This window comes from Heterodontus francisci, chromosome 8 (assembly GCF_036365525.1).
Source record: "Heterodontus francisci isolate sHetFra1 chromosome 8, sHetFra1.hap1, whole genome shotgun sequence".
In the NCBI taxonomy this organism is placed as follows: Eukaryota; Metazoa; Chordata; class Chondrichthyes; order Heterodontiformes; family Heterodontidae; genus Heterodontus; species Heterodontus francisci.
The window spans coordinates 82,551,421-82,575,279 of record NC_090378.1 but is presented as its reverse complement, the minus strand read 5'-3'; the positions used below and the strand labels follow the sequence as shown (position 1 = coordinate 82,575,279).

Below are 23,859 nucleotides of genomic sequence, written 5' to 3'. Positions count from 1 at the left end.
AACATGCAAGGCTACGGGCCAAGTGCGGGGAAATGGGATTAATTAAGATGGGTGCTTGATGGTCGGCGCAGGCGCGTTGGGCCTGTTTCTGTGCTGTAAAACTCTATGACAAGGCTGTAGCTTTTGCATCCATCATCAGCCAGAAGTGTCGAGCAGATGATTCATTTCAGTCTCCTCCTAAGGTCCCCCAGAATCACAGATGCTAGTCTTTAGCCAATTCAATTCATACCATGTGATATCAAGAAACAGCTGAAAGCACTGGATAAAGCAAAGGCTATGGGCACTGACAATACCCATCTGTAGTACTGCGGGCGTGCTCCATAAATAGATGTGTCCTAGCCAAGCTGTTCCAGTAAAGCTACAACACTGACATCTACCCAACAATGTGGAAAATTGCCCGGTATGTCCTGGCCACAAAAAGCAGGACAAATCCAATCTGGCCAAATACTGCCCCATCATCAGCAAAGTGAGGGAAGATGTCATTGACCGTGCTAACAAGCAGCACATTTAGCAATAACCTGCTTACCGATGCTCAGTTTGGCTTCTGCCAGGGTCACTCGGTTCCAGAATTTATTACAGCCTTGGTCCAAACTTGACCAAAGAGCTGAACTCAAGAGGTGAGGTGAGAGTAACTGCCCTTGGCATCAAGGCAGCATTTGACCAATTGTGGCATCAAGGAGCCCTAGCAAAACTGAGGTCAATGGGAATCGGGTGGGGGGGGGGGGGGGGGGGAAAACTTTCCACTGGTTGGAGTCATACCTGGCACAAAGAAAGATGGTTATGGTTGTAGGAGGCCAGTCATCTCAGCCCCAGGACTTTGCTGCAGGTGTTCGTTAGGGTAGTGTTCTAGGCCTAAGCTGCTTCATCAATGACCTTCCCTCCATCATAAGGTTAGAAGTGGGGATATTTGCTGATGATTGCACTTTTTCAGTACCATTCACAACTCCTCAGATAATGAAGCAGTCTCAGTCCACGTGCAGCAAGACCTGGACAACGTTCAGGCTTGTGCTGATAAGTGGCAAGTAACATTCGAGCCACACAAGTGCCAACAAAAGAGAATCTACCATCTCCCCTTGACATTCAATGGCATTACCATCGCTGAATCCCCCATCATCAATGTCCTGGGGGTTATCATTGACCAGAAATGTAACTGGACCAGCCATATAAATATTGTAGCTACAAGAACAGGTCAGAGGCTGGAAATTCGGCGGCAAGTAACTCACTTCCTGACTCACCAATGCCTGGCCACCATCAACAAGGCACAAGTCAGGAGTGTGATACAGTACTCTCCACTTGCCTGGATGAGTGCAGCACCAATGACATTCGAAGCTCAACACCATCCAAAACAAAGCAGCCCGCTTGATTGGCAGCCCGTTCACCACCTTAAACATTCACTCCCTCCACCACCAGAGCACAGTGGCAGCAGTGTGTACCATCTACAAGATGCACTGCAGCAATTTGCTAAGCCTCCTTCAACAGCACCTTCCAAACCCGCACCCGCTACCACCTTGAAGAACAAGGGCAGCAGATGCATGGGAGCACCACCACCTTCAAGTTCCCCTCCAAGCCACACACTATCGTGACTTGGAACTATATCGCCTTCACTGTCGCTGGGTCAAAATTCTGGAATTCCCTTCCTAACAGCACTGTGGGTGCCTATACCAGGTGGACTGCCGCAGTTCAAGGAGGTAGCTCACCACCACCTTCTTGAGTGCAGTTAGGGATGGCAACAAGTGCTGGCCTAGCCAGCAAAGCTCACATATCAAATTTTTTTTTTTATATCACTCATGTAGGGTTGTAGAGGAGACCTATCAGAACTGAGTAATCTGAGTTGTGTGTAGAAGAGGAGATTCACCATGTGTTTCTTTTTTAAGGTGGCTTTATTTCAGTGATTGCAAAGCCCATCCTCTGACTGATGTTTTGAACTCAAAGCACACTACGATCAATTGAGGATATTTAGTTTTTTAAAAATTCTTCTACATGGTTTTTATCTTCTCCTTGGCTGCTATGAAATAATTTATCTGTAGAAACACTCGAGTAGAAGGGCGGAGATGTGTTATTAGTGAGTTCTGATCATGTAATGTGAAGCAGTGTAATTTTATTTTTCCCTTGGGTGGGTCCTTTTATCTGTTCCCCTGAATAACCAGTATGCCATATGACCTGATCCTGGTTACTTTCCCCAGAACTTCCATCCTTGTCCGACTCCAGTACCAAATGTCCGTTGTGATGGTTCTGCTTCCATAGTTTCCCTCTGTTCCTGTCTGTTCTATTTTATACTCCAGGGGATGCTACTTATATCTTACTGTTTCCTCTATCTTGCTTGGAAAAGTTTCACAGAAAGTATCCAGGAGGTATATTTTATCTTTGTATACAATAAACAGTATATCTAGATGATTCTTGAGCCCCCCCCAATTAGTTTCTAAGGGATTTAGTACCAGGGATGCATACTTTGAAGATCTGGGCTACCACACATCCTGTATGTCTCACACCATCAGCCTAGGATCCACACAGCTGGCTTAGTTACTGATGTATGGTGAGAGTGTTGGATTTTAAATGTTTTTGAATACCAATTTATAGGCCAACTCTCCAACTGTAAACCTCAGTTGAATTCCCTTGAATAAAAATAAAACTTATTACTGTGCCAAAATCTCATTCTGCTGTAAGCCTGCACAATTGTGAAACCCCTGAACTTGACAGATAATGGGTAGGGGGAGGGCAGGAAATGAGCACTGCAACAAATGGAATGAGACTGCTTCTGAAGGAACATAGAAACAGGAGTAGGCCATTTAGCCCCTCAGGCTTGTTCTGCCATTCAATAAGATCATGGCTGAGGGGAAGGAATACTCTTCCCACAGTATTCAGATTGGTGTGTATATTTTAAAAATTCCTTGTACTCACTTATTCAAGGTGCACTTCTCTCTTCCTCACTCTTCCCTCCCCCGCCCACTTTACTGGTTGCACTTTTGACCCCAGTTTTCACTATGCCTGCAGTGACCTGCTTCTGATTTTTATTCCTGATATTTGACCCTTCATTTGCATCGAATGTTGTGGCTGAGTGGTGTAATTATGAAAATTTAAGGGAACTGATTCAACTGCAGCACTGATTTTAAAAAAGACTCTCTGAAAATTCTCTGTGGTTAAAAGTTCCAATTATGTATCCCCTTAAAGGGGAAAGCATGTTGCCTGTTTTGCACTGAGACTGAAATCAATACATGGTCATTTTTGCTATCCAGTTAGGTGTTAATCTGATATAATTTTATGACATTTGCATATCATTTAATCCTCTTTCTCCCTTATTTTCTCCCCTCCTCTCTTGAAGGTAGAGATTCATGTTGGGGTATAGGTACTTGCAGCCCTTGATACCTTGCTTGAGCAGTCATTCTTCATCTGAGTCTCAGTGAAGGCTGGTTATCAAACACAATATTGATACTATCCTTATCTGGTGTCCTCACACACCCACTTTCCAGTGGGTAGCTAATTGAAGTGGGAATCCAGGATATGTGTTTTATCCCCTCCCTGACCCTAACGCACTGAGACCAATTGTACCTGTACAGTCACATCAGCTGAGATCAGGGAACTTCGGCATGAATTGGTCAAAACAGCAACCTTCTGCCCTGTATCGCCTATTGTCATGTCATGTCCTGCATTTAATGATTGAACCATCAGGTGCATTAGAAGCTAGTGTATTTAATGTTTAATTTAACAGTGTCTTTTTTGGAGTACTGTTGTGCATGCTGGTGTTCTGCTGCCACCATGAAACACACGGGCGTCCAGATTTTACAAAACTGTTAGAGGTATATCTTTACATTTCGCATTTTTGACCCTAAAAGCTGCAAAAGGTGGTTCCCCAGTTGGCTGAGCAAGTTCATCCAATAAATGGTGGAGCGAAACAGGTCATAAAGGTTGGAGGTTTGATCGGTGGTTTATTTCCAGCCAAATAATGCAGCACTGTAGTTGACCTCAGTGCCCCTGGGTTGCGGCAGGTTGGGAGGGTGCAGTGGGAACTGATGAACGTTTCCATTATTGACTGCTAGTCAGCAGCTGCTGGAACCTGCACATGTGAGTGGTGAGTGAGGACATATCAGCTGCGCCAACATGCTGCTGAGACCTAGAAATGAGTAAAATATTGCTTTAGGAAAAAAAGTCCCCATGGGGAAATTAACCAATAAAGAAATCCATAAGCTTTCAGTGACTAGGTGTGACTTGCTGTTACAGAAACTGAGCATATACGGAGACATGGAGTTTATGAATGAATTGAAGCTAACTCCATATCCAGCATCCTCTCTGATTATCATCAAATCCAAGGATGAAAAGGACGTGGCAGGACCTTTACCTACTAAAGTGAACCTGGATCACTCAACAGTTTAAATAATCTGGATTAAATTTGGACTCTTCCTGTGTTCTGAAATTTGAAGTGGTAGTTTTTGCCAAATGTCTGGTTGAGGTGAAATTTCAAAATTAAGAAATATTGTTTTTGTTACATTCCTGGATATAAACAGTAATTGGAACTTTTTTAAGCTGACCTATAGATATGAGCTGTTATATTAAAGGTATCTGAGCTATAAACAGCTCTTTTTGCACAACACTTTTGTCTGCATGTTTAAAAATTTGTTAGCATCTGACCATTTTAGATCGCACTGGTTGTTCCTTTGTACAGATTAAATGTCATTGCTTGTAACATTTTCTATACGATGCATTATTTCTACTATCATTATGGACATTTAACTGAAGTTTTAATCACCTTATGACCTGTTTGTTGACATCTTTCTCTTTTCTGTACCTGCATCATGGCATATCGTGCTCTTGAATACATGAAACAGTTGCGCACGCCTACATTATGTAAATATTGAGCCACAGTAACCTCAGAACACAATTTAAAGTTTTCATTTGTAATTCATTGGTAATAAACCCCTTGTGGCTTTTATTTTACATCTCGGCTAAGTTTTCCTTTAGTGCACTTCAATTTTCCCCCACCCAAGTGAAAATATTTTTGCTTTGATTTACTGTAAAAATTTTACTTTATTATAATCAAACTCCAGCTTTTGTGTTTGTAGTTTTTGATCCAAATGTAATATTTCCTGACATGGGTTTTGTGGATAAGACTTTTTTTCTTTTGCTCAAGGAATCATAAAATAAATATTGGTTTGATCACCTCTCATCAGTTGTTGCGGCACTGCGCTTATTCTACTTATTTTTTAAGTAAATTTAAAATGTTCGGGCACATTCCCCAACAGCAAACAGAATTCACTGAGTTTGCTGATCTGGATTGTCTGCAGTAAGGCAGTGTGATCTGTAGGCTGTTGGAGAGTAGTATCATCTGCAAAAAAAGTGGATTGAATTGGATGATTATGGAAATTGTTGATCTGGGAGTGGACAAAACAAAGCCATAGGGAATCCTCAAATTAATTTAAGTGGAAAATGAATAGCCTTAATTTAAGAAAACTGTTTGCTAGGTGACCATATGGCAATTTGCTTTGCCATATACAATGCCAGACCATGTTGAGACTTTGGAGATGTAAAAGGCAATGACAAATAAATTGCCAGCATTGAAGAGCATAGTTCCAATAAAACATAGGCAAGATGAAAAAAAGCCAGAAAACCTTGATGTATATCATAAACTAGACCAAACGTTTCAAAATAATTTGAGTTAGAAATAATTTCTATGACTTTAAAGGAAAAGAAAGTATTGAATCTGTGGGACAGCTTTCTCTCTAACACAGATCTCACCAGCATCTAGAGTTTAATATTGGGGCCTCTGAGCCTGGCGATCAGAAGTAGACAAGGTAGATTGGTTCTTCAATAGATAAGGCAGAAATGGATCATTTGGCTCTTTTTCAGCATAGGAGGCTGAACAGATCTGGTTACCAGATCCACTGCATCAGATGAATGGAAAGAGCCGACATGCTGCCTCCCTGAATTCTCTGATGAGGTGGCTTCTGAAATAATCAAACTAGCAGCATAAGACTCTTATATACACTCTTGGTGTCCAGAAAATTTTTGAATGTATAAGCATTTTAAAGAGGAAAACACATGTATAATCTTCATAAACAAACTCATTAACCCTTTCGGTGATGAACTTAATTCACAATCTCCTGTTAATCTTCATTTGCTGGCCATTTTCAGCCTCCAATTTCTCTTAATGGAAAGGTATTAAAAAAAAATTCTCTCCCTTCCCTGACTCCATGTTTGTCACAGTCAGGATGTTTGAACCATAATGCTCTTCTCATTCATCACCAGTTCCTGAATGCCCTTGTTACAGGTTTGGATCTAGCCTTAAACAGTCTCTTGATTACAGCAGTGTTAGCTATGTCATTCAAACAATTTTTGCTTGGCATGTCCTAGAACTTCCATTACTTAACTGATAGATTTCCCAAGGCTGTAACAATATAGTACACCTTTGTGATATGAACTGGATATTCTTGTCTTTTCTGTATTCACCTCTAATCTTTTTTGAAGGTACCCTAAGAAAACACTTGATGAGAGATGAATTATGAATAATAGTTAAACAGCTTTATTTCACAAAGTGAATATAGTTATGACTGGGATTACTTTAATCAACACAACTTTTGCATAATAATGAACATGCAACACTTCCTTACATCACTGGATTATCTTGCTCTACTTTCAATAATTTTGTTTACCTACTCTCCTGCATTCTAACTCTTCCCTTGCAGCATTGTTTTTCTTGAAACAACAAAACCAATTCTCTTTTCTGCCAAATAATGTGTTTGAAATGTTTACCAATTACTGGGATAGCTTAATTGCTTATTGTCCCCAGTCCTCGAGGAAACAATTTCAATGCATAGCTGATCAGCATTTTAACCATCTTTTGCCTCATTACCCTTTTCCTGACTGCTTTGAACCCCAACATTTAAATACATGTAACTCTTCAAAATTCATTCTGCAGAAAAGGAGTAAGAAACCCTGAAATGTGACAGTCCTATTCAAGCCAGTCATACTTATGTTTCTCCAGCTTTTATCTCAGTGTGTTGGGTAAGTGAGCTTCTAAACCTCAGTGGAACCTACAAGTCTGTTATGGTTTGTGTGGTTGGTGGGGGTCAGATTATTCCCATTTAAAAATTTACCTAAACCTAAGGCTTAACTCTGCCTATTTGCAGAGTTTTTCAGTTCTATTTGCTACTGTGTCCTTAAAGGTGAACACAGATTTAAATAGTTCAGTATAACTATTGTGCATGGATTATATGATGGAGCTCAGATTTCTGGTTGACTGGTAAAATCAGATGCAACCTTACTGGGATTGCTGCAAGAGTTATAGAAAAGAAATGCATTAATATAGCTCCTCCACCTCAAAACATTCAAAGGACTTTATAGCCAATTAAGTACTTTTGAAGTGCAATCATTGATAATGTGGAAGACACAACAGCTAATTTGTGCACAGCAAGTCTGATAAACAGTTGTGATAATGACCAGATCTGTGTTTTGGTGATGTTGGTTGAGGAATAAATATTCGCCAGGACATTGGGAAGAATGCCCTGCTCTTCTTCAAAATAGTGTCATGGGACCTTTTGCATCTACCTAAGAGGCCAGACGGGTTAATGGGCAGTAATAGGTAACCATTGCAAAATTCCAACAGGATGCCCTCTACTGCACTGAAGTCTTGGTAGATTCAAGTCTCTGGAGCAGGATTGAACCCATAGCCATTAACTTCAGTAAGCGAGTGTGCTACCAATTGAGCCATGTCCAACCACAAACTAAAATAAAGCAAAATACTGTGGATGCTGGCAATCTGAAATAAAAACAGAAAGTACTGAAAATAGCACGTTTGGCAGCATTTGTGGAGAGCGAAACTGAGTTAACGTTTCAGGTTTGTGACCTAGAAGGACAACAGCAGCAGATGCATGAGAACGCCACCACCTGCAAGTCCCCGTCCAAGCCAAAGACCATCCTGATTTGGAACTATAATCACTGATCCTTCACTGTCGCGGGGGTCAAAATCCTGGAATTCTCTTCCTAACAGCACTATTGGTGTACCTGTACCCCAAGGACTACAGCGGTTCATCACTACCTGCTATAAGGCAATAAATGCTGGCCTAGCCAGCGACGCCCACATCCTATGAACAAATAAAAAAACTGGCCTTTCATCAGAACCACAAACCAACTTTGGACCTGCAGCACTTTAGGGGGTGGGGGTGGGAGAGACTAGCATTGCAAGCATTTATCGTCGTGGTAAAGTAAATCCTCGGGTGTAATTTAGTAATTAATAAATCATCAACTATCCTCTTCATTTAGATGAAAGACACCATATAAATAAATGCCAGGTTCTTTCCCAAGTCATTGGGCAAACTGGCGATGTGCAAAACTGAATGACTGCAATGATTGTGGTCGAAGGTTTAGTTTAGTTCGTTGTGTAAATGTACAATAAGACAGCCGTCATGAAGCCAAACCAAAACATTTAGATCAGATCAACTTCTGCTACGATCCTCGCCAGAAACGCATTCAATTTCTTAGTAGATTCGGCAAAATCTACAGACTCACCACATCGAATGGAAAATCTGCAGCTGAAGAATGCTCCGGCCCAATTCTTTATCTTTTTGAAACGTAAACATAAATCTCTAGCAACTAATGGATAGAAATATGAGCTATAGGGAAATTAGCTTCAAAAATTACATGTCCTCGTAACCACTTTTGTAATCATACTCTTTCAGTTCCTGTATTGTCAGAGTTTAAATTCGGATGCTGCATTAGATTCTCATGAGAATTTAAATTGGTTCCATTTCGATTGTAATGTGGAGCGTTTTTGGCACAGGCGGGAGGCATGATTTGTGTGTTGCTGTACTGGACAATATTTACAGTATTTGCTTTGGTAAAATCCTGGCACGAACGACATCCATATATTTTCTTGATCTGTGTTTTACTTAGTAACTAAGTGACGGACGAGCAATGAAAGAACGGAAATCGCTGGATTGCTACTATGAACCAAAATCTTCCCAGCAACAAAAGACTCTGATTGTGTGGCAGGAACGGAAGAGAATGAAATTTCACAAGACTTACCCAGAAAATATCGGCACGGTAACAAAGAGAATCCACCACCTAGAAGTAGTATTACGATGTTCAGTGTAGGGTTATATACATTTTACTAACATTCCCAACTTTTGTTTTCCTTCGATATATAGCGAGGTTTTGATGTCACATCTTTTGGTTCAACGATATCCATGGCATCCAACAACAGCAAGAGAGGTAAACCTTGAGGGGCGTGGGGAATATTCAGACTGCTTTGTTTCGGATGCGCCGTGCATTTCATTGAAGGATGGATTTTGCAGGAGAATGTGAATTATGTGTTTGTATTTTTCTTCTTCCACATCCCCCATTCCCCCCCAACAGATTGTTGGGATTGTAGCCAGAGTGACTCTTGTTATTGCTGCTGCTCCAGGCAATACTGCTGGATCTCTGTCATTGTGATGCTGATACTGGGAGTTACTGTCACTACCCTGACATGTGTTGTGGTCTTTGGCATCCCGACACGTACTCCAGGTTAGATATACTTTCTGTATGCTTTGCGCCCGGATATCTGGGAATTAAGTAACATTAAAGGTCGTGGAATTTAAAATTTAAGTGAGTCGTGCCTCTAACCACGCTACGCCCGAGTATCCGCGTGATCATTTTCGCTGGTTCGCCCAAGGCAGTCAATTGCTGCCCACAATACTGGCCAGGTCCCCAGGTCGGCATGGTGAGTTTCCCTTGATTGCACCCTGACATTCATCATATTATGTCAATTTCTTGAACATTAATCATCATCTGTACTTTGTAGTTGACAGCAATCAGTTGAATTCTGACCCTGTTGTGTTTCTTATGTTGCTGCTGCTGTAATTACTTTAAATTAGTCTAAAGTTAATAAATTACAGCAGATCAGGGCACACCTTTGCGACTTCAATTGATTGTTGGTCACAGGTCTTAAGTACCAAGGGCCGATCAAAGCAGTCAATTGAAGCCAATTAAAAACTAAGATCAAGAATATTAAATCAGTCAGTTGAAGAATGACTCATTCCCTGGCAACCCCAAACCTCTTTGTGAAGCTGTAAAATGTTGTGTTCCAGTCACGAATTGACGATGATTGATTAAACCGCTTGATTGCATTAATTTATGAGCGATTTTACTTTCAGGTTATGCTAATTTGTATGGAAACTTGAGTGTAAAGCCACTTCACAAAATCGGCGCAGAGCTGGGCGTATTTTGCTGACTGTACCCGTAGCGGAAACTCCATATCACAGTACCGATGAACACACACATTCAGTCATCACACTTACAGAACGAAGCCTTTGCCCTCACGTCCCTCAACCTAATTGTTTTTACCTTCTCGCTTTATTCCAATGTGCTAAAATGAGCAGTCGTTTTCAAAGTCAAGGGCAGCCTTTCCATATGTCGCGCAACTGGCTACCATGGGCTGCATCACTCTTTTGGGCCTCCTTATCTCGAGAGACAATGGATACGCGCCTGGAGGTGGTCAGTGGTTTGTGAAGCAGCGCCTGGAGTGGCTATAAAGGCCAATTCTGGAGTGACAGGCTCTTCCACAGGTGCTGCAGAGAAATTTGTTTGTTGGGGCTGTTGCACAGTTGGCTCTCCCCTTGCGCCTCTGTCTTTTTTCCTGCCAACTACTAAGTCTCTTCGACTCGCCACAATTTAGCCCTGTCTTTATGGCTGCCCGCCAGCTCTGGCGAATGCTGGCAACTGACTCCCACGACTTGTGATCAATGTCACACGATTTCATGTCGCGTTTGCAGACGTCTTTATAACGGAGACATGGACGGCCGGTGGGTCTGATACCAGTGGCGAGCTCGCTGTACAATGTGTCTTTGGGGATCCTGCCATCTTCCATGCGGCTCACATGGCCAAGCCATCTCAAGCGCCGCTGACTCAGTAGTGTGTATAAGCTGGGGATGTTGGCCGCTTCAAGGACTTCTGTGTTGGAGATATAGTCCTGCCACCTGATGCCAAGTATTCTCCGAAGGCAGCGAAGATGGAATGAATTGAGACGTCGCTCTTGGCTGGCATACGTTGTCCAGGCCTCGCTGCCGTAGAGCAAGGTACTGAGGACACAGGCCTGATACACTCGGACTTTTGTGTTCCGTGTCAGTGCGCCATTTTCCCACACTCTCTTGGCCAGTCTGAACATAGCAGTGGAAGCCTTACCCATGCGCTTGTTGATTTCTGCATCTAGAGACAGGTTACTGGTGATAGTTGAGCCTAGGTAGGTGAACTCTTGAACCACTTCCAGAGCGTGGTCGCCAATATTGATGGATGGAGCATTTCTGACATCCTGCCCCATGATGTTCGTTTTCTTGAGGCTGATGGTTAGGCCAAATTCATTGCAGGCAGACGCAAACCTGTCGATGAGACTCTGCAGGCATTCTTCAGTGTGAGATGTTAAAGCAGCATCGTCAGCAAAGAGGAGTTCTCTGATGAGGACTTTCCGTACTTTGGACTTCGCTCTTAGACGGGCAAGGTTGAACAACCTGCCCCCTGATCTTGTGTGGAGGAAAATTCCTTCTTCAGAGGATTTGAACGCATGTGAAAGCAGCAGGGAGAAGAAAATCCCAAAAAGTGTGGGTGCGAGAACACAGCCCTGTTTCACACCACTCAGGATAGGAAAGGGCTCTGATGAGGAGCCACCATGTTGAATTGTGCCTTTCATATTGTCATGGAATGAGGTGATGATACTTAGTAGCTTTGGTGGACATCCGATCTTTTCTAGTAGTCTGAAGAGACCACGTCTGCTGACGAGGTCAAAGGCTTTGGTGAGATCAATGAAAGCAATGTAGAGGGGCATCTGTTGTTCACGGCATTTCTCCTGTATCTGACGAAGGGAGAACAGCATGTCAATAGTCGATCTCTCTGCACGAAAGCCACACTGTGCCTCAGGGTAGACGCGCTCGGCCAGCTTCTGGAGCCTGTTCAGAGCGACTCGAGCAAAGACTTTCCCCACTATGCTGAGCAGGGAGATTCCACGGTAGTTGTTGCAGTCACCGCGGTCACCTTTGTTTTTATAGAGGGTGATGATGTTGGCATCGCGCATGTCCTGGGGTACTGCTCCCTCGTCCCAGCACAGGCATAGCAGTTCATGTAGTGCTGAGAGTATAGCAGGCTTGGCACTCTTGATTATTTCAGGGGTAATGCTGTCCTTCCCAGGGGCTTTTCCGCTGGCTAGGGAATCAATGGCATCACTGAGTTCCGATTTGGTTGGCTGTATGTCCAGCTCATCCATGACTGGTAGAGGCTGGGCTGCATTGAGGGCAGTCTCAGTGACAGCATTCTCCCTGGAGTACAGTTCTAGGTAGTGCTCAACCCAGCGGTCCATCTGTTTGCGTTGGTCAGTGATTATGTCCCCCGATTTAGATTTGAGGGGGGTGATCTTCTTGATGGTTGGCCCAAGAGCTCTCTTCATGCCATCATACATTCCTCTGATGTTTCCGGTGTCTGAGGCCAGCTGAATATGACTGCATAGGTGTTGCCAGTAGTCGTTTGCGCAACGCCTAGCTGTTCTTTGTGCAGTACTTCTGGCTGCTTTAAGTGCTGCGGATGTTAAATCGCTGGGGGCTTTCTTGTAGTTCAAAAGTGCAATGCGCTTAGCGGCTATGACAGGTTCCAGCTCTTCATTATGAGATTGAAACCAGTCTGCATTTCTCTTCGCACTTTTGCCGTAGGTGGTCAAAGCTGACTCATAGATGGCGTCTCTGATGTGGGCCCACTTGGTCTCAGCATCCCCTGTGGGAGTGTTTTGAAGGGCTGTTACAAGTGAATTTAGAAATTTTTGTAACAGCTGTGGGTGAGAAATTCTGCTCGTGTTGATGCGCGGGTGGCCCTTCTGCTTGGAATGATGCAACTTCTTTGGTCTGAGTCTAACCTTGCTGCACACCAGGGAGTGGTCGGTGTCGCAGTCCGCACTGTGGAAGCTGCGTGTGATTTGAACACTGTTTAAGGCGGCTCGCCTTGTGACAATGAGGTCTAGCTGGTGCCAACGACGTGATCTTGGGTGCCTCCATGAAACCTGGTGACAGGGTTTAGTGTGAAAGAACGAGTTGGTGATGCAGAGGTTATGATAGGTACACAACTCAAGCAGTCTCTGCCCGTTCTCATTCATCCTTCCAACGCCATAGCGCCCAAGGCAGGAGGGCCATGAGTCATGGTCGGCCCCAACCCTGGCATTAAAGTCCCCCAGCAGGAATAGGTGTTCGGTGTTGGGGATGCTGCTAATGATGTTATGTAGTTGTTCATAGAACTGGTCTTTAGCTTCAGGTGCGGAACAGAGTGTTGGAGCATAGATGCTGAGTAGGTGTACTGGACCAGAGGTGGTGAGCAGTCGGATGGACAGTATGCGTTCCGAGCCATTTGAGGGAGGCTCTATCATGCTGAGCAAGGAGTTTCTGATGGCGAAGCCCACTCCAAACTAGTCCAATCCCACCTTCACCCAACTTCCACATGCACCTCCAGCAGCAGTGAAAGGGGAGTGACCAGAACCAAGAAGCACCTAATTTTTCCCCTCTTCCTATCTAGTCCTGCTGAGATCAATTATAGCTTTGTCTGACATCAGCGAAGTTAGCGTAGATGGACATTAAACTAGGGATAATTTTTTTGTTTGTGTAACTTAGTTCCACAGTTAGCCTTTGTTTTGCTAGACAGTTTTTGGTACTTTTTTTGATGCAAATTATTAAATACAAAAGGAGATTGCGCGTGTTTAGAGTGCAGGAAAAGAGGTTGAAAGAGAAAACCCTGTTCAAACTCAAAATATTTATTTTTCAGAGAGCAGATTTTGCATAACAGCAAACAATGATTCAGGATTCCTGTGTGACAACAGTGTCACCTGTTTGCAATCTTCTCAAGTTTGTAACAGGATCAAGGACTGTTTAGATGGTGCGAGTGAGGATCTTGCAATGTGCAGTAGGTAATCTTTAACGTAGTTTTCTCTTTGTATTTACATTTCTCTTTAAGAGGCTTTAGCTGATGCTTTGCTCTATCCTGCCAGGTGATTTGCCGCACAATCTGCCGAGCTATCTTGTGTTTAGATGTGGCGATCCTAGTTCGTGGGTTTACATTGATCAAGTGTGTAACGGGTTCAACAATTGTGGAGACTGCTCGGATGAATCTGGCCCCTGTGAGTATGAATCCATACCAGGCCTTTTTAAAAAGGTACACACTGCTGCCACTATGCGCCGGTGATAGAGGGAATGAATGTTTAGGGTTTATGCTTTGTCCTAGATAGTGTCGAGCTTCTCGAGTGTTGCTGGAGTTGCACTCATCCAGGCAAGTGGAGAGTATTCCATCACACTCCTGACTTGTGCCTTGTACTGGTGGACAGGCACTGGGGAATCAGGAGGTGAGTTACTCACTGTAGAATTCCCAGCCTCTGACCTGCTCTTGCAGCCACAGTATTTATATGGCTGGTCCATTTAAGTTTCTGGTCAATGATAACCCCCAGGATGTTGATGGTGGGGGATTCAGCGATGGTAATGCTGTTGAATGTCAAGGGGAGATGCTTGTATTCTCTCTTGTTGGAGATGGTCATTGCCTGGCACTTGTGTGGCACAAATGTAACATATTACCTGTCAGCCCAAGCCTAGATTTTGTCCAGGTCTTGCTGCACATGAACAAGAGCTGCTTCAGTATCTGAGCAGTCGTGAATGGTACTGAACAGGGTACATCTGGAGCTGCCAGTTGTTTTAGTGGGTCTCAAGCTGCTGAAGGCAGCATTGTTACCTTATTTAGACACTATGATTAACTTACCAGTGACTTTTTATCGGCATTAGTTGAATAACTGTATTTACCCCAGATGCAGAGGTATACAAGCCTCAGGTGCCATTGCTGAGATTGCTTACAAACATTGTTTTATGCCCTGCACCCCTTTTATTAGTGCCACTGACTGCTTCACAATTCATCAGCATCTCTGATAAAGGCTGACACTCCATTACAGTACTGAAGGAGGTGCCATCTTTCAGATGAGATGTTAAACCGAGGCCCCTTCTGCCCTCTGAGGTGGTGTAAAAGATTTCGAAGAAGAGCAGAGGAGTTAGCCACCGTGTCCTGGCCAATATTTATCCCTCAATCAACATCACAGAAACAGATTATCTGGTCATCACATTGCTGTTCTGGGAGCTTGCTGTGTGAAAATTGGCTGCTGCATTTCCTACAACAGTGACTACACTTCAAAAGTACTTAATTGGCTATAAAGCACTTTGAGACCTCTGGTGGTTGTCAAAAGCATTAGAGAAACACAATTTTTTCTTATTTTTAAATGTTCTCCTACTTCGATTCTTCCTTTGCTTTTCCTTACATATTCTCACCATCTTCTCTATCACTTCAAGCATTTTAGATGAACTATGGCATTCTGTTTGTAACTTGTTATAACAATTTAATGAATTTTACAAACACAAAAGGTTAGAAATGCATTAGTGAACATGTTTACAATAAAGAATGAAAAGATCACATTATACAACTGTAATTCCTAGGAAGTTAGCACTGAGGAAAACAACCTTTAGTAATCAGAGCAACTTTTCTTTCCTGCTTAAGTTCTCCTCAGGCCTTGAGGTCTGCCAAGAAGATAGGCATTTTCTGACTGCCACTATTTTACTATTTTGCTAAAGATGAGCAAGACTCACCCTCCAATTCTACTTCTTTAAGCATCTGCAACTGTTTGCTAAGCTCAGCTCAGCTTATTTGGATACTCTCACCCAAGCAAACCCAGAGGGATATGATTTACAGTTTATTAGGGAAGGGGCACAAAGTAATTTGTAAATAATTTACAGCCAAATGTTTGTTTGAATACATTTTACAAACACCATAGATGGCTGAAAGCACATTTCTTGTTTGATAGCTTACCTTTTTATGGATATGGGATAAAGAATGTGACTAACCTTCTCCAAGAAATGTACAAGTAACTAAGATAAACTATTTGTGATAATTGTGGAACAGAAGTCAGAATAACAACTTAGGATATGATGGTGGTTACAGAAAAGAAACGATACTTAGGGGAAAAATAAAAGCGGGCAAAAGCAATCTTACTCACCAGAGAGGTCATCAGACCACGTGAGGCTGCATGGGAAACAGAAGTGGGAGCCTGGTGCAAAGGGCACTCTTGAGGTTGTGACTGACTTCTATTTTAGAGTAGAGCAGAGGAAGCTTTACTGTGTATCGAACCATGCTATACCTGACCAGAAATATTTGATACCGACAGTATTCTGTTTCTAGCCCTAATGTCCCCTGGCCTCTTTCTGTGCTGTAAAGTTTCTATATTTCTATGTCCGTAATACGTACTAATTTTAAAAAATGGCAGTGTCAAACAATTGTTACTATTGTTTGATCTTTATAATCTTGTTTTCAGTGTCTGACTGTCCTCCATGTGGGCCACAGTACTGGAGCTGTGAGGCTGTTGTTTTCCAGTATTGTAACTGCATTCCCAGACAACTGTGCAGGGATGGTGTACAGCACTGTGTGGATTGGTCAGACGAGTACATCTGTTCTGCAAACTGACGCCAGAAGAAGCTGGCAGTAACGACATCACACAAAGGAAAACGACAGCCATGTAACAATGACCCCATATTACTAATCTCGGACAACAGACTTTCCTGTTTCACAGTTCTTTTACCCAAGAAATGCCTCTTTGTTCTGCAGATGGTTTTGGAAAATGCAACATCTCACTGCGCCCAATTTTAAGCTGTCATGGACTCAAGACTTAAAAGCCAACATCACGGTGACTTCCAAATGTGTGATAAGATTTTTCAATAGTATTGTATATTAGAGTTTTTGTACTGCTGATAACATTTTAAAGTAATAGTAACCAGTTGATCAAACTCAATTGGTTTATGCCAATGTTTTCTCTTTGATGACTGTTGCTAAGTCTCAGCTATTCCACAATTACATGTCCACTGGTTTTTGTTGTATTATATCAAGTTTACTTGAAATAAGGTATTTCATTTAATGAATCTTTTGGTGGGAAATATTAATGTGCAAGTGAAAGATTGAGCAGCATTTAATGAAGCTTTCTGAAGGCGTGAATATAATCGCACTGCCACATGGCCATATGTGTGGTTGTTGGAGCTAATGTGAAAACCTGCCTTGAGGGAAAAGAGGTAGGCATCTAAATTGGTGGAGCTGTGGAAAGGCAAGTTAAATTATAGGTTGAAAGTTTATTAGTGCTTGGTGCAAAGATTGAGGGCAAACAGTTGGAAGAAGAATTCAATGAGGAAAATATCCTGGAGCTTAATCAGTCTAAAAGTAGGGAAGATTTTGAAGGACAGGAAGGGGTAAAGGATGAGGTGTCCAAATGCAGATAAAGAGCTTGAGGATATGGAAGACCAAAGTAGGATTAGTCATTGTTGAAAAAGATTTTTTTTTAAAATTGACTTCAAATATCTCGAGTAATTACATTTAGTGACCGTAAAAGGATAGAACATGTTCGACACAGCTCCTTTAGCAGGAGTAATATTATTATATTATGCATTGCACAATGTAAAATTCTTGGCCTTATAAAACAGTGCATTATTTAACTTACCATGAACAGTGTCACAAGGTCAGCCAGTATCATCAAAAATGTTAAATCTACAGGTCCTCTTCAGATCCTCTCAATATGAGTCAAAGGCAGGTAAGCCCGCTGCATGATTCAGGAATGGCAAAAACAATCTTGATACTATATTCAAAAATATGCTGTGCATTGGTAGCTAGACATATTGTTCCATGGAGCTGCAGAATGTAATGTACTTGGGATTTCTCACCTTGACTGTGCATTAAGGTTGTGCTACTAGCATGTTTAAACATTCCCCTCACAGGCAGAATTACAGCAATGGCAATTCTGAAAAGGCTAGTGCCAGAGTGGTACTGACAGAGGTGTGGAAGCAGGTTACTTGTCTTGTCTCTCAGCTGGGAGAGAACATGCCCTCCCATCACTTACCCCTTGTATTCAAGTTTGTGTGAGTCACCCATCAGACTAGCAATGATGAGGCCAGAGAGCTCATTCCCATTTCACTGACAACTACTTTCTTGTGCTGTTAACTGTTATACCTCAGATTAGTTCTGGTTCCAGACATTAGGTGGAATTACTCAAAAATATGAAGAATTCTATCAATACAGAATGAAAACTGATAAAAAAAAACAAGTGGTCATCACCACCACCCACCCCTCCATACAGACCAGGAAATTTCAGGCCCCTAACATCCACATGTGTGAAATCCTGGCAGTTACACCAAGAATCATGTTCGCCATGGATCTGGTCAAAGTTAGCACAAAATGGAAGATTGTCGTCCCAGCAGTCCATGATCAGAAAGTAGTTTAAAAAATTCAGATTAAAAAAATTTCCCCTATGTTTGGGTTCAGGCCCAGACACCAATCTCGATCTCCCTTCAATCTCTCTGTTCAATGTTCAGCCTATACTAATCTTAACTGGGACAACAGTGAGATATTAGCCTCAACACACCTTTGCTTCTTTTACTCTGCCCCCACAAAGTTCCATAGCCCTAACTTCAGTACAATGCCTATGATTTCATAGATAAAAGAATTTAACAGCCATTCGGCCCATTGTGCCTGTGCTGTCTCTTTGGTAGAGCTGCATAAGTTTCCTGATGTCCGCTTTGGTTCTTTTGCCAATTACCTTAAATCCATAGTCCTCTGGTTACTGACCCTTATGCTCCTAGAAACAATTTCTTATTTACTTTCTCACAACCCTTCATGATTTTGAATACCTTTTTCAAATTTCCCCTGTCCGAAGGTGAATTTGTACCAGCACTTTCTATTTCGCACATTAACTTTCCAATGGCCTCTCTGGCTGAGATTAAACTATTGTCAATTTCAAAACTACCTGATGAAATTTCATGGATATACACAACTGACAAAGAGAAGGAGCTTTTATCCCATCAGTCCAACATCCATGGCTAAGCAAGGAAGTTAAGGATAACATAAAGACAAAAACTAAGGCATACCATATTGCAAAGGCCAGTGGCAGGGTGAAAGATTGGGAAACTTTTAAAAATCAACAAAGGGTTACTAAAAAAGTAATAAAAACAGCAAAGGTAAATTATGAAAGAAAATTAGTGCAAAAAATATAAAAACGGATGGTAAAACCTTCTATAAGTATATAAAAGGGAACAGAGTAGCTAAAGTGAATGTTTGTCCCTTGGAGGATGAGACTGGGGAGTTAATAGAGGGGAACACAGAAATGGCAGAGACACTAAATCAGTATTTTGCCTCAGTTTTCACGGCGGAGGACACTAGTACCATCCCAATAGTAAGAGGTAATGCAGAGGTTATAGAAAGGGAGGAACTTAGAACAATCATCATCATTAGGGAAAAAGTACTGAGCAAACTATTGAGATTGAAGGCCCCAGGGCCTGATAGCCTACATCCTAGGGTCTTAAAGTAAGTGGCAGAGGAGATAGTGGATTCATAGCCAAATTTGCTGATGCCACTAAAATAGGTGGGATAGTTGCAATAAATAAGAAATTTACAAATGGATTATGGATAGGTTAGGTGAATGGGCCAAAATTTGACAGATGGAGTTTAACGCGGCTAAGTGTGAGGTTATCCATTTTGGTCGGAAGAATAGAAAGGCAAATTATTTTCTAAATGGGGAGAAATTTCAGAGTGCTTCGGTGCAGAGGGATCTGGGTGTCCTCGTGCATGAATCGCAGAAAACTAGTATGCAGATACAGCAGGTACCAAGGAAGGCAAATGTAATTTTGGCATTTATTGCTAAAGGAATAGAGTATAAAAGTAGGGAAGTGTTGCTGCAACTGCACAAGGCATTTGTGAGACCACACCTGGAGTATTGTGTATAGTTTTGGTCCCCTTACTCGAGGAGGGATGTGGTTGCATTGGAAGCAGTTCCGAGGAGGTTCACTAGATTGATTCCAGAGATGAGGGGTTTGTTTTATGAAGACAGATTGAGCAGTTTAGGCCTTTACTCTCTCCAGTTTAGAAAAGTGACAGGAGATCTAATTGAGGTATATAAGATGATTAAGGGGATTGACAAAATAGTCGTAGAGAGGGCAATTTGTAGGGCAATTTAGAACGAGAGGTCATAATTTTAGGATAAGGGGTAGCAGATTTAAAACAGAGATGAGGAGAAATTACTTCTCTCAAAGGGTCGTGTGTCTGTGGAATTCACTACCCCATAGTGTGGTGGATGCCAGGACATTGAGTAAATTTGAGGAGATAGACAGATTTTTAATTAGTAATGGGTTGAAGGGTTATGGAGAACCGGCAGGAAAGTGGAGTTGAGATCAGCCATGATCGTATTGAATGGCAGAGCAGGTTCGAGGGGCTGAATTGCCTACTCCTGCTCCTAGTTCTAATCTGTCCACAGGAGAGGTGAAAAACAAAGGGCATGTCATCCATGGGCTGCTGATGGACTCTTCTCAGTGAGTCATTTTTATTCATACCAAGTCAGAATAAAGAGAAAAAGAGAAGTAACTATAATCAGAATAAATAAAAATTGACAGTTCAGGGATTGTCAGAAGATCTATCTTGTACAATCTAAAAAGATTTAATACTTGATTTCAGTTTATCATACAACTCAAAAAGCAATTTAACTCCAAAACCTAAGGTGAGAAATATGTATCATCAGAAACATTGTAAACTGACCAACAATACTTTCATCTTTCACTTTCAGGCAAAGATTGAATTTTGAAATCTTTATTTATGGTATGATTCAGCCACACAGGTCCCATTAACCAGGGAATCATCATAAATCCTTTTTACACAGCTTGTGTGTGGAATAACAGGTTCCTCCTCAGTAACAGTTCAACACGTCCCAGTCATCCAAGGTCAGGTCAGCACGCTTACGTTTCATAAGAGGCGTGGTACAACCAGTCACTTCAGCTCGGTCACCACCTCTCTTACTGGCCCCAAACGTAGAGGTCATAGGGGACTGTACACAGAGATCCTGACCACCTTTTCTGTAAAACTGCATCCTGTTTGGGTCCTTGATTTGCACAGCATTTGTGAATCCATCAGCAGCTCCAGTGATCAATTTGTTTGTCCCATCTAGGAAATAAGTGAATTTGATTATATTTATGTAAATATTATAAAGCATAATGAGAATTGCAAGTTATTTCACAAATTAAATGGACGGTATGGTTCTGCAATAGGAGCTGGACATGGATTTGTCGAACAATCCCTTGCCAAGTAAATGCCATGCCAATGGCAGAGGAGAGGGAAAAAACACAGCTCAGCCAGGATTTCCACACCCAATTGCCATGCAAAGATGATAATTGGACACAAGGTGTATCTGGATGGAGTGCCCACTCACAGTCCAATGACCTCATTGCCTAGGTTTACATGTGAAGAATGGATATTGGGAGAATTTCTGGAGGGCAGAAAGTACCTGTGAAAGCATTTCCCAACAAGAACCCATATCTTCTGGGGAGAAAATGGGCAAACAAAAAAGCACACTTGTCTGGAGTTGATAGATGTGCTGAATATAACATATATAGATATGAGACACAAAATGATGTTTAATAAATTAATGACTCCCAGCACAGAGCTTTGTGTAAGTCATGAATTCAGTCATAGAGGCTAGCGTGCTTCTCGTAACTTTCCATCCATGAAAACTGATAGAAAATTTTATGGGGCACATTGATCTTCATTACCATCATGCGAAGCTCTGTACCAATTTGTGCTAATGCATCAACTGAAACATGGAAACTACAGACCAGTAAGTTTATCAATTAAAAGGAAACTCTTAGAAATGATATGGTGGATGAACATTTTGGAAAAGGAAAACATGCTAAAAGGCAATCAACATGGATTTGGAAAATGGAGGTCACATTTAGCTGACCTGGAGATTTTCAAACAATACAATTCCATTGTCAGTAATGTAATATTAAAATTTTTGAGTCCAAATATGGGAAAGTTCCATATTGCAATTAATGCCTAAAGTATAGAGTTACTGAATAGGGGATAAAGTATGATGTAGGATAAAGCTAGCATAGAAACATAAAAAATAAGTTGCAGCATTTTATGTGGAAACAAGCTATGAGTGGTGTTTCCCGAGGGTCAGACTTGGGATCTTGCTATTTATAACATAAGGCAGTGACTTAGATAAGGAAATCATTGTCAGCAAAATCTCCCAGTTTGAAAATGGTAGTAAAGTAGGAGGTAAAGCAATTAATGAGGAAAAAAATGCAACCAAATCCAGAAACATTTATATATTTCAGGTAATTGGGCTAACTGGTAGCAGATGCAATTCATGTGGATAAGTATAAAATAATTAGCATAGGAGCAAAGTAGCAAAGGAGAGTATATTTGTTAAATGGGACACTGTACATCTTGCTGATCAGGAAAGGAATCTGTGTTTCTAACAGATAAATCTATGAAACCATTAGCTTAACTGAAGCAGAGCAATCAGATACTGGATTGCAGGGTATAAACCAGGTGAGGTATATTCTTGCTGTCAAAATCAATGGACAATCCCATCCTGAGCTGTATGTTGTTCTGTTCACTAATCAGAAAGAAAATCATCCATAAGAGGATACAAAGATGAACAATGAAGGTATTAGGAATTTAAGATATGGGAAAAATTAAGGAAGTTAGCATTATTTGCTCTGGAAAAAAGATCTTGACTGAAGTTTCATGATTATGAAGGCAACTGACAACAATGACTCAACTGGATTGTTAATTATGGTGAAGGACTCAAATACCAAATATTGTACTTTAGTTGAGATGTTAAACCGAGGCTCCGTCTGCTTGTTCATGGGGTGTAATGAATCTCATGACATTATTTGAAGAACAGGGAACTCTCCCAGTGTCCCTCAACCAACATTACCAAAAGCTGCAACTGAGGGACTTTGCTGTGTTCAATTAAGTGCTGTGTTTTCCTACAAAACTAGTGACTATACTTAAAGTAAGCCAATGATTGTAAAGTCCCGAGGATGTGGTAAGGCGCTGTACAAATGGAAAGTCTTTCTCTTACCAATGAACATAGGACATTTGGAAGAAGTGGGGGGGGGGGGGAACTAAGGCAGAATTTTATTTTAAAAAATTACACAGAGTTGTGAAGATCATTGAGACAGACTGTGTAAATGAATTGTGTAAACAATTAGATGCTTTTCTGAAGAGAGAAATGATTGAGATATATGGTGAGAATATGCATAAGTGGAGTTGATCTATCAAAGAGGGTTAAGCTTTTTGGCCCTAACTTGTTCCTAAAAAATTTAATGTCCCAACTGTAATATGGAAGCAGAGATCTTACAATGTATACTGTTGTATATCAGTGTCATTTAAACAGGTTCCAATTTAACAGGATCTAGTTTAACATCAGGGCTATGCTGGTTTTACAAAGCTTGCCATAGATCAAGACAGCAGTTCTGTCACACACTTCCTCCAAGTTACTTACAGAACCGCTGTGCCACTGTTCTGCTGACATTTTCATGTCGTCTAACAGACACACGTTCCCACTGATAAACCACCTGAAGTGCAAAAAAAAATCTTTAAAATTCCACAGGTTTGCAAAAGAAACATTAATTGTTGAAAAAGTTTGCCAATTATTTTCTGGAGAAACAGAAATATCACCACAGATTTGAAAAAATACAAAAAAGTGTTTTTTTCCCCCACAACTGAGTGGCTTGCTGGGTCACTTCGTCAGAGAGTATGAACAATCAGTCATTAATGTGAGACGGAATCAAATATAGGCCAGACTGAGTGGGGATGGCACATTTCCTTCCCTAAAGGACATTAATGAACTAGATGCGATTTTACAACAATCCAGCAACTTGCATGGTCATCTTTCTGGTGCCAGTCCACAAATTACTAGGTTTACTGAATTCTACTTCACAATTTAACATGGTGGGATCTTAACTCATGAACTCTGAGTTGCACAGCCAGTAACATTACCACTGCACTATTTTATTCTTTACAGGAAGA

General features: G+C 41.6%; 3 protein-coding genes across 5 annotated transcripts in view; 2 read left to right on the top strand and 1 right to left on the bottom strand.

The window, feature by feature from the left end:
• The window catches only part of tmem59 (transmembrane protein 59), a 45,110-nt gene extending 39,952 nt beyond the window's left edge, over positions 1–5,158 (top strand). The window contains exon 8 of the mRNA XM_068037522.1: positions 4,216–5,158. Within this exon, the coding sequence (XP_067893623.1) occupies positions 4,216–4,368 (153 nt within the window). The 3' untranslated portion in view covers positions 4,369–5,158. The remainder of the gene's footprint in view (positions 1–4,215) is intronic.
• Positions 5,159–6,951: 1,793 nt separating this feature from the next.
• Positions 6,952–17,499, top strand: LOC137372953 (low-density lipoprotein receptor class A domain-containing protein 1-like). Of its 3 annotated transcripts, none has more exons than XM_068037517.1 (7): positions 6,952–6,993; positions 8,881–9,030; positions 9,135–9,198; positions 9,343–9,492; positions 13,756–13,893; positions 13,979–14,107; positions 16,331–17,499. In XM_068037517.1, exons 2-7 carry the CDS (start codon positions 8,902–8,904, stop codon positions 16,477–16,479), a joined length of 759 nt encoding a protein of 252 aa, XP_067893618.1. In that variant the 5' UTR covers positions 6,952–6,993; positions 8,881–8,901; the 3' UTR covers positions 16,480–17,499. The 3 variants fall into 3 exon arrangements, 2 of the variants coding, with proteins under 2 accessions (XP_067893618.1, XP_067893619.1); XM_068037518.1 differs by lacking the exon at positions 6,952–6,993 and adding an exon at positions 8,498–8,559; XR_010975533.1 differs by lacking the exon at positions 6,952–6,993 and having other exon boundaries at positions 8,748–9,030; positions 16,331–16,531; positions 16,621–17,499.
• A 2,947-nt stretch (positions 17,500–20,446) lies between these two features.
• Positions 20,447–23,859, bottom strand: part of lrrc42 (leucine rich repeat containing 42) — a 30,243-nt gene continuing 26,830 nt past the window's right edge. Inside the window, exons 7-8 of the mRNA XM_068037511.1 lie at positions 23,333–23,405; positions 20,447–20,982 (exon numbers count right to left, since the gene is read on the bottom strand). Coding sequence (XP_067893612.1) covers positions 20,729–20,982; positions 23,333–23,405 — 327 coding nt within the window. The 3' untranslated portion in view covers positions 20,447–20,728. The remainder of the gene's footprint in view (positions 20,983–23,332; positions 23,406–23,859) is intronic.

Bases quoted from the DNA above. Each gene is read 5' to 3' on its own strand.
- LOC137372953 (XM_068037517.1), top strand. From the start codon at position 8,902: ATGAAAGAACGGAAATCGCTGGATTGCTACTATGAACCAAAATCTTCC. The intron at 9,199-9,342 runs GTAAACCTTGAG...CCCCCCCAACAG, and splicing joins ATCCAACAACAGCAAGAGAG to ATTGTTGGGATTGTAGCCAG. The intron at 13,894-13,978 runs GTAGGTAATCTT...CTATCCTGCCAG, and splicing joins TGAGGATCTTGCAATGTGCA to GTGATTTGCCGCACAATCTG.